The 16,118-nt window shown below is 34.8% G+C and overlaps 1 protein-coding gene across 1 annotated transcript; it reads left to right on the top strand.

Moving 5' to 3' along the window:
- Positions 1–284: 284 nt before the first annotated feature.
- Positions 285–11,174, top strand: LOC128549921 (FK506-binding protein 5-like). The gene is made up of 3 exons (XM_053527706.1): positions 285–671; positions 3,571–3,722; positions 7,811–11,174. The coding sequence occupies exons 1-3, from the start codon at positions 285–287 to the stop codon at positions 10,389–10,391; spliced, it is 3,120 nt and encodes a 1,039-aa protein (XP_053383681.1). The 3' UTR covers positions 10,392–11,174.
- Positions 11,175–16,118: the final 4,944 nt, after the last annotated feature.

The raw sequence follows: 16,118 nt of genomic DNA on the forward strand, positions 1-16,118 counted from the left end.
CACTTATTCCATTAGTTTGTCTAAACACCCGCCTTAACATTAATTCACAAATATATCTAAATACATATCAGCTAAAAATCAGCCCATGTTAACATTCGTATGAAGTAAAAGAAAAGTCTGGTGGGCAAAACGATATCTGTGCGATACACAAATGATATCCGGCCGTTGGTGGCTAGATGTGGGTTTACTGGCTAGAGAGTCCACCACGAAATCCGGTCATTGGTGGCTAGATGTGGGTTTACTGGCTAGAGAGTCAACCACGGAATCTGGTCATTGGTGGCTAGATGTGGGTTTACTGGCTAGAGTCCACCACGAAATCCGATCATTGGTGGCTAGATGTGGGTTTACTAGCTAGAGCGTCCACCACGAAATCCGGTCATTGGTGGCTAGATGTGGGTTTACTGGCAAGAGAGTCCACCATGAAATCCGGTCATTGGTGGCTAGGTGTGGGTTTACTGGCTAGAGAGTTCATCACGAAATCCGGTCATTGGTGGCTAGATGTGGGTTTACTGGCTAGAAAGTCCACCACGATATCCGGTCATAGGTGGCTAGATGTGGGTTTACTGGCTGGAGAGTCCACCACGAAATCCGGTCATTGGTGGCTAGATGTGGGTTTACTGACTAGAGAGTCCACTTGCACTCCGTGGTGCCTGATTATAGGAATTTCCAGAGTATGCTAAGAATGAGCCAGTAAGCAGTATGGCGTTTCATATTGGTCTGATAACTTTGGACTCTGGCTTATCCACTTCTGGACATTATGTTTACTTGCTGTTAGGCACTAAAATCTCTGTCACACTCCAGGAACCTATCTACGGGTGGTCTGGAATAGCTTGAGTTATATCTTTACTAAACAGTTTGTAGATCTATGTTCTTACAAATCGACATGGAAATTCTCTAACAAAAAAATAAAACATTATCTATAATCTCGTATCAACAGAGTCTGAAATTAGAGCTAATTTAAATATTTGAATAAAGTACAATCTAGAGTAATTCATGTTTAAAACGATTTTGGGGCTACTACATATTCATAGACAGTAAACAGTATAATCATATTTTTTTCGGATGTTCCCTGTTAAATGGTGAACATTCCACAGCATATCGTTAAAGATATTAACGTTTAAAAGGTGAGCTGTGAACGGCCGCCGGGAGGTTCGAATCCAGCTGAAGGCACGGCTGCATCCTTTTATGACACTAAAACAGTTTGGTTGATTAAGTAATCAAGCTCAGTATTTCAAAAATCTAAAAATGACTTTTAAATCGAACCAGCATATATTAATGAGTGCTAGCTACATTTTATTTTTGAAGTTTTCTCAACAGGAGTGGTCGTATATAACCCGGATTGCTCTGTAGCTAGTGACTCCCTTTCTTCACAACTGAACCAGTATGAATTGTATACATGTATCTTCATGTATTATTGAACGATTGGGTGACATCGATTAAATAAACGATGATTTCTCGTTATAGCCCACTTCAACTGGGGTAATTTGACTGCTTTATATCTAAGGCTATTATAATTTCACGTTTCAATATCAAACTTCTAGCTGCTGCCAATTAACGCCAGTGTCATACGATATGACATTAATCCTGGATCATCATGTACGCAAATGTTTGACTGCCATGGTGCGCCTGTGACCACTTTGGTGGAATAATTTTAATATTGTTTAATAAAAATGGACCAACAAACATATTTAATATTAAAACAACTATTGAAATTAATCGTTTAACAGAGAAGCAAATTTTTTTTTGACAAATTAGTATCAGGTCATTCATTGATAAGCCTAAGTCTCAGCCATTCTTTTCTCACAAAGCCTTGATCTCCTGAACCTGTTTCTTATAAAACGTTGTGGTAAAAAAATGAATGCATACAGAATATGCTAGTTTCAATGTAATGCTCTTCCTTTTAGTACATTGTCATATTCCGTTTTAGTAATCTATAATTGAACTATGGTATACTTCTAATATTTTCATCTTGTGCACGACCATGTTAGTCGTGCGACCTCCTCGGGCAGTCTTGGTCTGGTCGTTATTTTTCTGCGATGGCATCCTAGCAGTCACACAGTTAGACCTGTCTCCGACTAGACTGCGACTTTCAACAGCCTATCAGCATGAGTAGTCGCAAACCCTTGAGTGATTTACTAGTACTAGTCACGTCTATTCGTGACTGGTTACCAATGGTAATGCGGCTAGCTAGTCAAGCAGGGTTTGTAATAAATTCTAGCTTCGTTTTCAAACTTTATATCCTAATTTGTGTATCTCTCAGTTATGACTAATTGCACGACTGTCATACGATTTTTCAGACTATGTCGTGCGAATAGTCAGGCGTACATTGTCATGCGATCGATGTACTTCTGGAGAGTCCTACTATCAGCCATGACAATGTACATCCACGTAGACATGTAGCACAACAATCACAGTTGAATAATACCTACCTTAAACTCATTTGGTCGCAGACAAGTTTTTGAACATGATCGATGGCCTTCCCACGACCGCATTCGGTCGTGACTAGCCAGGACTTGTGGCAGGACATTCCTGCGATTCCTAACTATTTCCAGTCGTAGCCGATCGTAACCTGTTGTAAGTTGTCGTATCTGTCTAGACTATGGTTATTATAGACTGCTAGAGTAATAATAGTGTCAACACAAATTGCAAAATATGTTTGGTTTCTAACAGCGTCATAGTACAAACGTTGGTAGAATCTCCTACAAGTCATGCAAAATATGAAGAAAGAAAAAATAGTTACGAAAATGATATCATGTAGATTGAGGGAGTCGTATATATATTAAACGTTTTGGTGTCATTGTGCGAAGACATCTGTTCCTATAAAACATCTTTAAGGGACAGTATATTGATATTTTAAGATTACTGAGACGAAATGGCTCTAAAGATCTTACTGTATATTAAAACTTTGAATAAGAACCTACAAATAATCTCACTTAAAGTTCTCCCTAGACGTTATATTACGGTATATTTGTTTTAACACGGGCACACATTTAGTAATCTTTGAGGCTCAGCAAAATGGTATACAGGTTCTTGCAGTAATTATTAACGTTAATAAAAACAAATGTTGCCGGCAACTTCCAACTGTGAAAACGGAAGCTTTATAGATAACGAATTCTGTTGTACCTGAGTATATAAGTTATGATCTTCTTTTCTGATAATAAAATAATACTTGAGAACTCCACTTGCTACTGTAAAACTTGCGTGGGTGAGGTGCTGCTTTTATGCCTGGGTGCGCGCATCTGTTTGAAGTTAGCAATAAATCATAGTGTTGTTAAAATAATAACCCATATATGTTTTCCATATTTTGTTCCATTATTTCCCTGGATTTGACAGAAAACCTATTAGTTATTACTAACCAAGATTCATTTTGACAACATTTAGATATTACATTACTTGGATAATAAAGCTTTCCCAACAAATAAGTAAATGTCATTGATATTCCTTGGGTCAACAATATTCTGATGTAATATCGGATATTTGGCCATTTTCATACATCAGAGGTTCGACAATGGTTAGCAAGATGTAATGAGAAAGGATATTTGGAGATTATTTTTTATATTTTTTTTCCAGGTAAATCCAAAGAGTCTGTCACACCGGCTCGGGTTGCGGGTTGGAGACCGGCTTCTCGCCATCGGCTCAGTTCAGGCCCATAATATGAGCCATGAGCAGGCCAAAATGGAAATTATCCGAGCTGGAAATGAATTAGATCTCATCGTCCAAAGGTATGTGCAAATTTGTAATGGTCATGGACCATTTACGTATGAATCTCGAATCTCCCTGTCTCTGCATTGTATCTGCGAGTGTTTTTTTAATCATGCAGTATAGCAGAATTCTGTCAGGTAAATTATGATTATATTACAATGTTTTATGTAGATAATATTATAGATATTATTCACTTTTTGTTATCCGAGAGTAAGAGATGAATTACAATAACTATTTCAGCTTGATTTGTGTATATTTGACATTTAACCAACTAAACATAGTAAATTGTCGTAACATTATAGCATATAAACGGATTCTAGCATTTTTTTGAGACCCGAATCCATTCAGCGATCATAACCATCCTCGTCAAAAAGACTTGGAAGCTGTATTGTTTCGAGAGAAAAAAGTTATATCAAACAATAATCGAATCTTTTTGGTTAAACGCTGATTTCCCGCTAATTGGAACCTCTGACATATTTCCTACCATCTACTTGAAATTGTTATGAAAATGTAGCTTGCTGCTGCTGTTTTGTTTTGACAAACTATTGGGTTAGTGCCAACTAGGACTTTCTCCCCTTGAAATTTGTAAATTGTCTGGAACTGACGTCGAGCACAATTGCTAATAACCTTGAGTTGTCAGAAATGACTGACTTAAAAATACTTCCGCTTTTCGTAGTGGTGTCATTCATCCAACGTAGTAGAAAAAAATCCTGCATAAGGTGTTAATCATCGTAGATTTCAACTGTATAAGTGTTGCTGTTGAAAAAATAGTAGCAATCACATCGGCTGTTATGCGTAATGCAGTTTGTGAGCTGGATATATATATATAATCTGCCATTGAACAGTGATTGTATAAAGAATGTCAGCTTTATCCAGTAAGACACCGAACGAAATTTCTAATGCTCTCACTATATTTTGGCAGTATCTTTCACATTTCAAATGCTAAACTTCTAAAAAATTTAAGCAAAACATGTTTCTTAAAACTTATTTAAATTTCAACACATTCAAGTAATGAAATGATGTCATTAAATTCATTTATTACTTTTATTCATTTTAAAAAGTCACTAAATGGATGTGTCGCATATCTAAAGCAGGATTGTAACCAACTTTATGAGTTGGTGGATTTATTGTGGTCTGGTGTATTACTGTGCTGCTTTATTGTGTAACTACTATATAAATTAAAGGTCCATTACTAAGGGGAAGTGAGTTGGCAATTTTTTTCATAGCCAGTGCATAGACTTCTGCAAGACACTAAATAATGAAGATTGGCAGGTCAAAATTTACAGAAGGTCTTTGGAACTCAAAGAAATGTATGTGTATTATGTTGAAATTTCAATGAATCGACAGAATGACCCCCCCAGGTCTTTTTAACTTTCTTCATACTTCATAGAAAAATAATTGTACATATACTGCGATTTATTTCGAATTTCTACATACCAACTTTCATTTTCCAATAAAATGAAATAGTTTCTGTGCTTTTTAAAAGAAATTAAAATGTTCACTTTCCTTAGTATTGGACCTTTAAATATATATTAAATGTGTAAGTACCATATATAAGCACACAGAGTACGCATGTATGTAGATAATAATGAACTTTTACTGACATACAGTCACATTTCAAATCAAATTTATATTTGTTTCTGAGTTATGGCAAGACCAAGAAGCAATTTTGTTTTTGACATAATTTTCCCGTCTTAAAGATTGGCTTGTTTATATTCTAGGCATTCATGTATAATGTTTTGACTTCCTGAAATTGGTTGGATTTCAAATGAGAAAAATCATGATATCATAACTTGACTGAATTTCTTTGAAATGTGTATGTTATCATCACATGTCTTTATTAACGTGCGATTAATTTCATAAGTGTAGTAATATAAACATCGTAATACATGTATAAAAATATTGCCAAAATAGCAGAGAGGTATTAGTACTGTATATTTAGTAATAGTTGTTACACGAACGACTGAAAGTCACACGGAAACTGCACAATTATCAACATTTTGTAAGTATCATATTAGTGCTTATGAAAACCAGTGACCGTATGTATTACCGTATCGGCCAGCTATTACTTTTATAGTTGCAATATACAATTTTAATCTGTGCATATGCACCTTTATGAAAAATCATATATGGTGTTTACGAAAACACGTTTTATGTTATTTTTTTAAGGAATGTTTAAACATACTTGGTTTAAACATTTCTGCCATTCAAGGATCGAAAACGAAACTGAAGCCTGAACAGCTATATAGTTGTAATGTCAGGCACATGGGTGGATTTTGTCTAAATGTGGATGCTGTCCGAGTCCAGGGAGTAGTCGTAGTATAAAATGTGTGTTTTCATAATAGTTTTGGTTCTAAGACATAAAAATAAGTCATTACCCTCAATCCACCCATATTTGAACATGTTCCACCCATGTGTCATTAAGTAAATGGCACGTTTGATTCTTCCATCACGTTATTATAGGAACAACTAAGAAAAAATAATAGTCAGTCAGTGAGCTGTTCATTGATGTTTTATACATGATCGCTGGCGGAATCGTGCCAAGAAGTTAGACTGATAGGTTTTTGTAAGCACGAGTTTTGATTAATTATGATTATCATAGCTGAGTACCCCACTTTGTTCTTGCAGAAACTCGACAAGATCGCGGAGCAGATATCGAATCGTGGAAATGTCAAATTTCAGATACATTTGCAAGAAAACAAGTAGTTTCCTCCGCGTAGTAATCTGTTCTCTATTTTGCGCGTGTTTGCCGTCTAAAATATACTGTATGCGTTCAGCTGGAATGCATTGCGATAACTACTATAGTTCAGAGCGCGCCCGCTTAGGTCAGTAGGGAGAGCGTTGGTCTACGGAACACGGGGTCGCGAGTTCGATCCCCGGGCGGGGGTGTATGTTCTCTGTGACGATTTGATAAAAGTCATTGTGTCTGAAATCATTCGTCCTCCACCTCTGATAATTCATGTGGGGAAGTTGGCAGTTACTTGCGGACAACAGGTTTGTACTGGTACAGAATCAAGGAACACTGGTTAGGTTAACTGCCCGCCGTTACATGACTGAAATACTGTTGAAAAACGGCGTTAAACCCAAAACAAACAAAGAAACAAACAATTATTCTGAACGTTACTCCTGCAGAATACAAAACTTGTACCATAAAGTAAAGCTGTCTGCGAAAACTATCCATACCAGATAATATCATAGCAAAAGTGAAATTTCTCAAAACTAAATAAGGCCAATTACGGAAAATGTTATCCTAATAACATTTCAGTATCTCAAATTAGCTGATTATTTAACAACATTGTAGGGATTCCCCAGCCGATTATTTGAAAACATTACAGAGAATTTGCCCGCCATTGCCATAAAGTCAGCTAATTTTGTGCAGCGTAAGATTATGCATAACATTTCTATACGAGTGTTATGCACGAGTATATTTAGGTAACGATTGATTTTTTTTATGTCTGTCTATGCCCTGTTTATGATGTGCATACGTACTATTCCTTTACAAAAAAAAAAATATTTTTTGGTCTGTCTGTGCCTTGTTTGGAAGTGTATACGTACTAACGTTTATAATTTTGAATTTAGAGATGTTAACATAATGTAATACTATTTTTTTTACATACTCTTGTACAGTACCTTTCTACCTATGACGTATGTATACATATGATGTTTGTATTTATATTATCTATTTTCAAACTCGAATTTAGATCTAAAGGTTTCAAAAGGATATAATATGCATTATTTCGACCTTTCGTGTTTTCGTTACTTCGGCATTTCGCCTTGCCGACACGAACACACGAAATGGCAGAAATCAGCCACCATACATCGTAGAATATTGATGACTATATTCAATGTATCTATACAACTTGTCAAAAATAACAAACTGGAAAAAAAAAAGATTTTTTTTTATACAATCCAATATTGAAACAGTGTCGCAAGTAAATGAAATTGTAATGGTAAAAAATTATGTATATATGACGAGACTTAAACAGTTTCATTTTATCTAAGATAACTTGTTCACCTCAGGCAGGAGCTAATTTACATTTATTATTGTTATCTCCATTGTTATTGAAAGTATATCCGTGTATGTATCCAGCATGTGTATTTTTTTCAGGAGTGCGTCAGCGGTTATTGACCAACCAGATAGCCGACAGGCCTATAGGTCGCAGCCTCAGAGGACAGAACTTGTGGAAGAACCGACAGAGTACAGAGGCTATACCAATCCAAATGTACAGTCAAGGTCTTTCAAAATCCTGCAGGAATCTCTCAGTTACTCCGAGGCCAATGAAGAAGGTATAGTACTCCCCACGGGCAACACCCCGGGGGAGGGTATAGTCCGTAAGGCATATTCTGAGGGGAGGAGGAGGTTGGAGGAACTGTCTGAAATAAACCCTAGAAATTTTACAGAGGAAGGTCAGTCTCCATACAGGGTGTCTGAGCATTACAACACCAGAGACGAAAGTGTAATCAGTGAGCCTAAACAAAGTGGGGAGTATGACCCCACTGTCACAGTTGTAGCGGCAAAAGTATACGATGGTTCCGAACCACGGCAAAGGAAACGACCAACAGTTAATATAGCGCAATCATCTGTTCTTTCTCCTGCTGCTGGCCAACAACAGTATCTCCAGCAAGCACATGAGCATTATCAAACCAAACTAGAATCTCGACCAACAGTAAATATAGCGCAATCGTCTGTTCTTTCTCCTGCTGCAGGCCAACAACAGTATCTCCATCAAGCACAGGAGCACTATCAAACCAAATTAGAATCTCGACCGCAACACCAAACAAGACCAGCTCAGCATGCTGTTGTTCATCAACAAAAGCCACAAGAGAAACCTTTGAAACTGGTCAATTATCAATTTGACGAGCAGTATTCTCATTTAAGGAGGGAACCCAGTTCTGTTCAAACACAGCAGCACACTCAGATTGTACAGACAAACAGACAGAAAGCTGTTGTTTCACCACAGAAGTCTAATGATTTCATTCCCGCCACTGAGACAGTATCTTCGGTAGCAGCTGATTTAGATCTGAAAATTGTCGCACCAGGTGTCGCGCCTCAACAAACTATCGAGGTAAAACAGGTTTCGAGGCCAGCAGAAAGACAAGTCGTCAAACAAGTTGTGCAGACAGTTAGGCTGGCAGAACAGACTACAAAACCGACAGCACAAGTTACTAAACCGGCACAGCAAGTAGCTAAGCCAGTTGAACCAACTATCAAAGTAGCAGAACAAGTTGCTCAGCCAACAGAACCAATTGTTAAACCGGCACAGCAAGTAGCTAAGCCAGAGGAACAAACTATTAAACCGAAAGAAGAAGTTGCTAAGCCTGTAGAACCAACTGTTAAACCGGCAGAACAAGTTGCTAAGCCAGAAGAACAAATTGATAAACCGGTGGAACAAGATGTCACACAGACAGTGCAAACCGTTGTGTCAGCAGAGGAAATAGTCAAACCTGAAAAACAAATTATTAAACCACCAGAAGATACAGGTAAGGTCATGCACGAAAATCCGATACAGACTGCTGAAGTACAGTCTGAAACACCTGAAACTAACAAACAAATAGAGACAGTTGAAGCACAAACAGACGAAACTGTAAATAAATTTGCTGAACAATTTAGTGCTTCTGTTGTAGCATCTGCGCAACAATCACTTCAGACAACATTAGAAACTGAGAAAAACACATCTACCAACGTAGATGGATGTATGGTATCTAAAGAATCACCTGCCCAGTCAGTTGAAGAAAAAGTTGATGTACATACTGAACAAGAGTCACAGCCTGTTTCAGAACAAGTACAACAGAAGGAGGTGACGGAAGTAGAATCAAAACCTGCTGAGGAAGAATTGGGTAAACTACCAGTTGGAACAGAAGATAGTGTAGTAACGCATGAGTCTACTGTTGATATAGAAGGAAGTAAATCTGGACATGACAAACCATCAGAAACCATTCCAATTGCTGTTGTAGAGGAACTGAAAGAGGAAAAAGAAGTAATTGAAGAACCATTAACACCTATATCAGAAAGAGAGAGACGTCCATCACTTCAAGTACCTGAAACAGACACTGAAATCAATGTATCATTACATAACACAGATGAACAAGTATCGGTTACAGTTGAAGAAGGAAAAGAAGAAAGTGTTGAAACAGAGAGTAAAAGTGCGGAAGTTGAACAGACCACGCAGATAGAGACAGTGATTTCATCCGATCAAAATGTTGTGCAAAGTAATGATCAAACAATAAACATAGCCACAGATGCGCAGGCCGAAGAACAGTCTTTCACCATTTCAGTAGATCAAACTGAAGAAACATCTGAAACTGTGGACTTGACAGTAGATACAAATGAAATGGTTTCAGAGAGTAGTGTAGCATTCGAGATATCAACTGATGCTGATGTAAGCATGGATGTTTCAAGTGACATCAACGTCACAACTGTAAGTACCGATGTAATCACTGATGCAAATGCAGAATCCGATGCTGCTGTTACACTTTCACTTGAACCAGCTGCTAAAGAATCCGACAGTACAGAGTTTACGATATCTGTAACAGAAGAAGTGGAAAACGATACCACTGAGGTAAGTAAACCCGTAAAGGAACCTGAACCAAAACAAAATGGACAAAATAATTCAAAGCCTACGAGAGCCAAATTCGTGGACAGCCAAGGTGGAGTGGCTGCTAGACTGGCGAGATTTAAACAAAAATAAGCAATCTGTACATGTATTAATTTACCTCTTAAGGTAAATGCGACCACAGACTCAATTCTGATTAGCATATACTTGACATCATATCAGTGTCTGATCAATATTATACACATTATCATGTCATTAATACATTCATAGCTATCCTCGCAGTGGACTTTCACATTGGAATGAAGAAAACTGTTGAAATTACTGCTATGGTTTAGGAGAACATGATCAGTAACAAAGCTGATGAAGAGAATGCGCCAGCAAAACAAGACAATGAGAGAAGTATACTCGTTTGTACAGATAAATGTGGCTCAATATGGATCAGTGAATTTGTTGACGTACGCTCATGTGTCTTATATCTAACATGCCTTGGATTGAAGTGGGAATGCTATTTCAAGAATTTGTTCTGAACCTGACACAATGCTCCTTGCACTTCCTCCTCACCTCAGTTACGATATTATTGGTGATTTTAATGCACAGATAGTTCCTGTTTGAAATCATTTCATATATACAGGCATTTTATCATACCATTTTGCATTAATTAATTTTAGTTAATTTTATTCCTGGCTTATATAAGTATTGAATTTTCTCAATTTTGAGAGCTATTTTAATTATTTCTATAGATAATTTACCCCACTTTTGTTACTGAATCAATCCTTATTCTTAAATTGGTTTTGCATGTTGTTTTAGAAGTGAACATGAAATTTTATTACTTTTGATTTTGTGTGCATTTAAAACAAATGAATGATGCTGTCTTTAAATGAAAATGAGTGAAGATTGAACTTGTTTGCTTTTGTTTTTCTAACAGGTAACTGAATGAAAAGGCTGGGTGTTTTACACATTATTGCAACAACAGTTTTGGAGGGGAAACGTTGACGGCCAGTTTGTTTTTGGCTGAAAAGTGTGTGACAATGACATGATATTGGTACACCTTTACAGGTTGGACGATAAAGCTGTGGCTTTGTCTGTATCCCTGCTTTAACCAAACTGAGAGTATGTCCACTGGTATTGTTCTGTATATGTCTGTTTTCGTTTGTCTTTAGATGTACACCAGGGAGATTGGGTTGTTCCTGTTTCAAAAGCTATCTGTGATGATGTTGATTAGAGAGTGAAAAAATCAATTTTGGTTACCTCTATATTGAATTAACCGAAATTACACTGAAAGTTGAACAAAAAGAAACCCTAAGTAAGAGGTAAATGCACTGAATTAGACAGGCTTGATTTTTAACAGTTTTTAGTGATACAAGTACAGTATGAATCAAAATTTTATTGTATACATCAGGCTGTATGGGGTGTGTGAAATATTAACCAGCAACTTCTCTAATGTGCAATTTTTTGTTTGCTGGTGTGAGTTTTCTTTGAGTTTAATGTGCATTAATTTATTTGATGATTTATATTTTCTTATGTGTGTCCACTTTTTTGTTTGTTTGAATGTTTTGTGCAAATATCTGTTCCTAAAACCCAACTACTAATATTTTAACCAGATATATCTAGATATTGATAAATGTTAAGGTCATATATTACATCGTTTGTGTTATAAAAAAAATGTGTGTTTATCGAATCCAACGTGAAAGTATTGTTCTGTGTGTCTGTAAAATACATGGCATTACCATACAATTTTTTAATTTAGTGTGTTACGTTTATTTATTATTTATGGTAAATATTATCTGCAGGCAAAACTTCTGTATGAAGTATGCAAGAGCAATATTTCTCACACAGAAAAGGTTTATCATATTTACCTTTTCAGAAATGCTTAAAGTATTTTTCGAGTTGTGTTAAGCTATTTCGTCTTTCTGTTTTGACTATCAAGATATGGTAAAAGATTGTGCTGTTGGAAAAATTACAATGAAATCACTGCAGAATGGAACTGCATGATCAGCAAAACGTTATAGCTATCTGTAAATTACTATCTTTAAGACTTACTGAAAATTGCACCCAGCAGTTGTTTGTTCAAGAATAAATATTGTCATCTCATCATAAAACTGTGGTTGTTGTGTCGTAATCTAAATGTAACAATGGAAGTTTGTATTTAAGAGACAATATTCATAATAACATTGTATATGCATCTTTTTTTATAATGTTTAAGTTCTTTTCTTATCTTGTATGTGAAACTTCTTCTTTATTTTTCACCTTGAAAACATAGTAAAACTCTGTAACCGTCTGACTGTTTCATTTTTCTAAAAAAATAATGAACTTTTTGGAGTATATTTTTTTTTAATTACCATATTAGCATGACTAATTCATTTAATTTGATGTTATATCCAACAAGAGTTTTTAATGGTGTAATCTTGTATTAAATCTCATTTTATGATATACATTATGATAGTACAAGTATGCAAATGTATTATAGCTGAACTTTAAACTATATTGTTTATGAAAATAATACAATTTAATGTTCAGAGAAAAGAAAATACTCAAAAATAACTATAGAATGTTGCAAATATTATGAATACCAACGAAATCATGAATATCAGTAAAAAATGTTTCTGTAAGTTGGTTGGCATCAAGGTGAAGGTTGTACCAACATATTAATTATCTACATAAGATGTGAGCATACAGGACTGGCAGGCTGACAAATCTTAGTGTAAATCTTGCCAGCAAAGAGCTGTATGGAACAAGTAACAGATAATGGGGATAATCATAATTATCTCAGTGGTATACCAGTCTGTAACATTTTGTTCCTAGACTGGCTCCTAGACTTTACTTTTTAGTTTTATTTTCCTTTTGATTATGGAGCAAGGCTACAAAATTATGTTCAGTATCATATAATCATTTCTCTAAAGTCAAGAATAGACTGTGCAAATTATTTTTGAAAAAAAAGAAGAAAATTGTATGAAATATTCATTAAAGATTTAAATTCTGTAGTTGTTAGAGAGGTTTCAGTTTCATACTTGCAGGGTTATGTTGTGTAAGTGTAGGATTTCATTCTATATACCAATACAAACCTCGGGTGACAAAATTAAGAACATTACAATTTTCACTTATTTTTGACATACACATTCAAAATTGACTTGTAAAACTTAAAACTGAAGGTCAAAACGTGTAGATTTACATGAAACAAACAATTCTAATAAATTCATCAGACACAAATTATGAGGCCTAAAGAGATTTACTACATGTACAAGTATGAAATTGCAGCCTCTGTAATATTTTGTATTATAACATATGTTTGTTATGTTGGCATGAAAATTGAAGAACATGCATTAAATATTCTGTTACTGAAAATTCATAATTATGCAGTTTTGAATTTCAGTATTATTGATGAGAGTTCTGCTGTGATGAAAATATGTTTTCAATAATGTGAGAAATAGATAGTTACTTAATTATTTAAAGAGCCATTTATAAAAGCACATAGCAATTTTTTTCTCAATGAATCCAATTGTACATGTAATACATTTAAAGGGGCAAGCCTATCAGTTTATGCATTATTTTTTTTTGAAAGTTCAAAGGTACATTCATTTATTTGCATTGTAATCGTAAATTAAAGGTAAAAGATAATATAGTTTAGTGGGGTCAAAGAAGTACAATTGTACAGTATATATTACAATGTCAAAAACCTCTCTTTTAATATTTAGTCAAGCAACAGTTATGAAGAAATTTAATAGTATTTATTTATTATACTCATTTAGTTATCTCAAGGATTGAGTTTTTTATACTTTATACAGATCAATATTTGTTTAAAACAGAAATTTTGATGTTCATCATTCTGGTGGCATGCCCCTTTAAAATTCAAAATTCTAGTTTACCATTTGTGTTCTAATATCTTTAATCAACATGCAACAAGTCAATGTTTGTAATTATTTGATGAAAGTATTTCTTTAAGATCATTTAGACTGTTACCCCTGACCCTGCTAATAACTCAGGCAGCTTCTTATTTCACTTAAGTATATATTATAATATCCTTTCTAGTTTTCAGCAGTTTACATATATATTACTGACATTTTGCACAAACCAGATAAATATATGGTTTAAAAGATGATGACATTTCAGTCAACAATTTGGCTGTAGTACAATACATCAATAAAGTCATTATATGGCTGGTAATTTATAAAACACAGAGCTGGTAACTTAAATTTAGCTGTACATAAAAAGGCCAGTATTATATGTATGTATTTGTTAAATATAGGGTATATATATATATAATTTTTTTGTACGGTTTAGTTTATTCCTCAGTCAACGCAGAAAGTCATTTCTTTTATAAAATTTAGCTTATTGCCTATGATGTCTGCATGTAAAAATGGTGTAAGAATATACATGCTTTTAAATATAATTGGATGGTTCAATACAAAATTATTTGATATTTTTGCAAGTAGTACCTCAAATTTTGATACATAAAGGCACTAAAATTATTTAGTTAACGTAACATACTCAGTTCTCCAAATTCTACATAGCAAAATTTTCATGTGAAAAGAAGTATAAATTGTTGCAGAATTATTTTTAATACATAATAAAACACACATACTGAAAATATATTATGTACATTGTAATGTTTAAAAGCTGTTTTGTAACAAAATATTAAAGGTTGTTTTATGTTATGTCTATTATGTGCATATGGATTGACGCTGGTATACTATATGATGATGCTTTTGTATATATGTCATAATCACAATCCATTCCTGAGAACTGTTATTCCACAGAGAGATAGATAGATAGCTACCACATGTTGTTATACTTGTTCTATATTATATATGAAATGTAATTAACTTGCTATGGTATGTTGTTTTGTTAATTGGTACATTTCTCAATGACTGTCTGCCACTTCAATATAACTAATTATTAGTAATTAAGTAAAACTGTTCATTAGAGTATTTTCATGAAACTTTTCTTTTTCTATAACAAGTTCTCTGAATTTAGATGACATACATTCTGCTGTACATGGTCAGAGTAGGTACAAAGGGCTTCATAATTACCCCTGACCCTGCTAAATTTCTAAAATGGACTGGTCTATAATTCAATTGGGGCAGTACCACTTATTATCTGAAGGGATATTCAATGAAAATTTACTGACATGGATGTGCAGGCCGATCTTGGTCTTTACCTGTCACATAGGCAGAACCACTTGCCAACAGCAGGCTAACTTTTAGGTTAAACAAATTGTATTATCACAAATGAATTGCCTTTTTACAAAATTGGCACAAAATGTAAACTATTTGCCAAGAATTTCAGTAATTAAACATTTTTTTATACAAACCAGGATGTTCATTTTACACAGACATCATTGTGAGATATTACATAAACTTTGCATTACGAGGGCTGTTATATATCAGGACGGAACATGTTCTAATCCATCCCTACCCCTGAAAACTTTTGGCTGCTTACCTCAGCTACCCAAGAAAAAAAATGTAGACATGTGCCTGATATAGGAAGCCATGTCAGTATTAATTTGTAATATCCTCTTTTTGTCAGACAGCTTAAAAAAACAAATATTTTTTAGAATGTTATTTACACTGAAAACAAAAAAAGGGGAAATCTGAGGTGGGGATAGTTACTGGTACATGGGTATACATTGAACAGAGTTCATAATGTTTTGCTGGCCATAAAGTGATTACAGACGTAATGAAAAACATTGTTACCAATTAACAAAATCTCATGCAGTAGCAATGTTACCAAGGTACTGTTAGATGTATGTTTATATGTCGTCGTACACATAATCACTCATATATTACGACATTAGGCCTAGTTTTTATATCATTTGTTTCTAAGGACTCATTGTGCAAAATGCTCTAGTGCTAGATATTGGGATAA

The sequence above is a fragment of the Mercenaria mercenaria genome, chromosome 2, assembly GCF_021730395.1.
Source record: "Mercenaria mercenaria strain notata chromosome 2, MADL_Memer_1, whole genome shotgun sequence".
NCBI classification, from domain to species: Eukaryota; Metazoa; Mollusca; class Bivalvia; order Venerida; family Veneridae; genus Mercenaria; species Mercenaria mercenaria.

Excerpts from the sequence above, each read along its gene's own strand:
- LOC128549921 (XM_053527706.1), top strand. The coding sequence starts at position 285 with ATGTGGGTTTACTGGCTAGAGTCCACCACGAAATCCGATCATTGGTGG. Across the intron at positions 672-3,570 it reads TGATTATAGGAATTTCCAGA|GTAAATCCAAAGAGTCTGTC; the intron begins GTATGCTAAGAA and ends TTTTTTTTCCAG. Across the intron at positions 3,723-7,810 it reads TTAGATCTCATCGTCCAAAG|GAGTGCGTCAGCGGTTATTG; the intron begins GTATGTGCAAAT and ends TATTTTTTTCAG.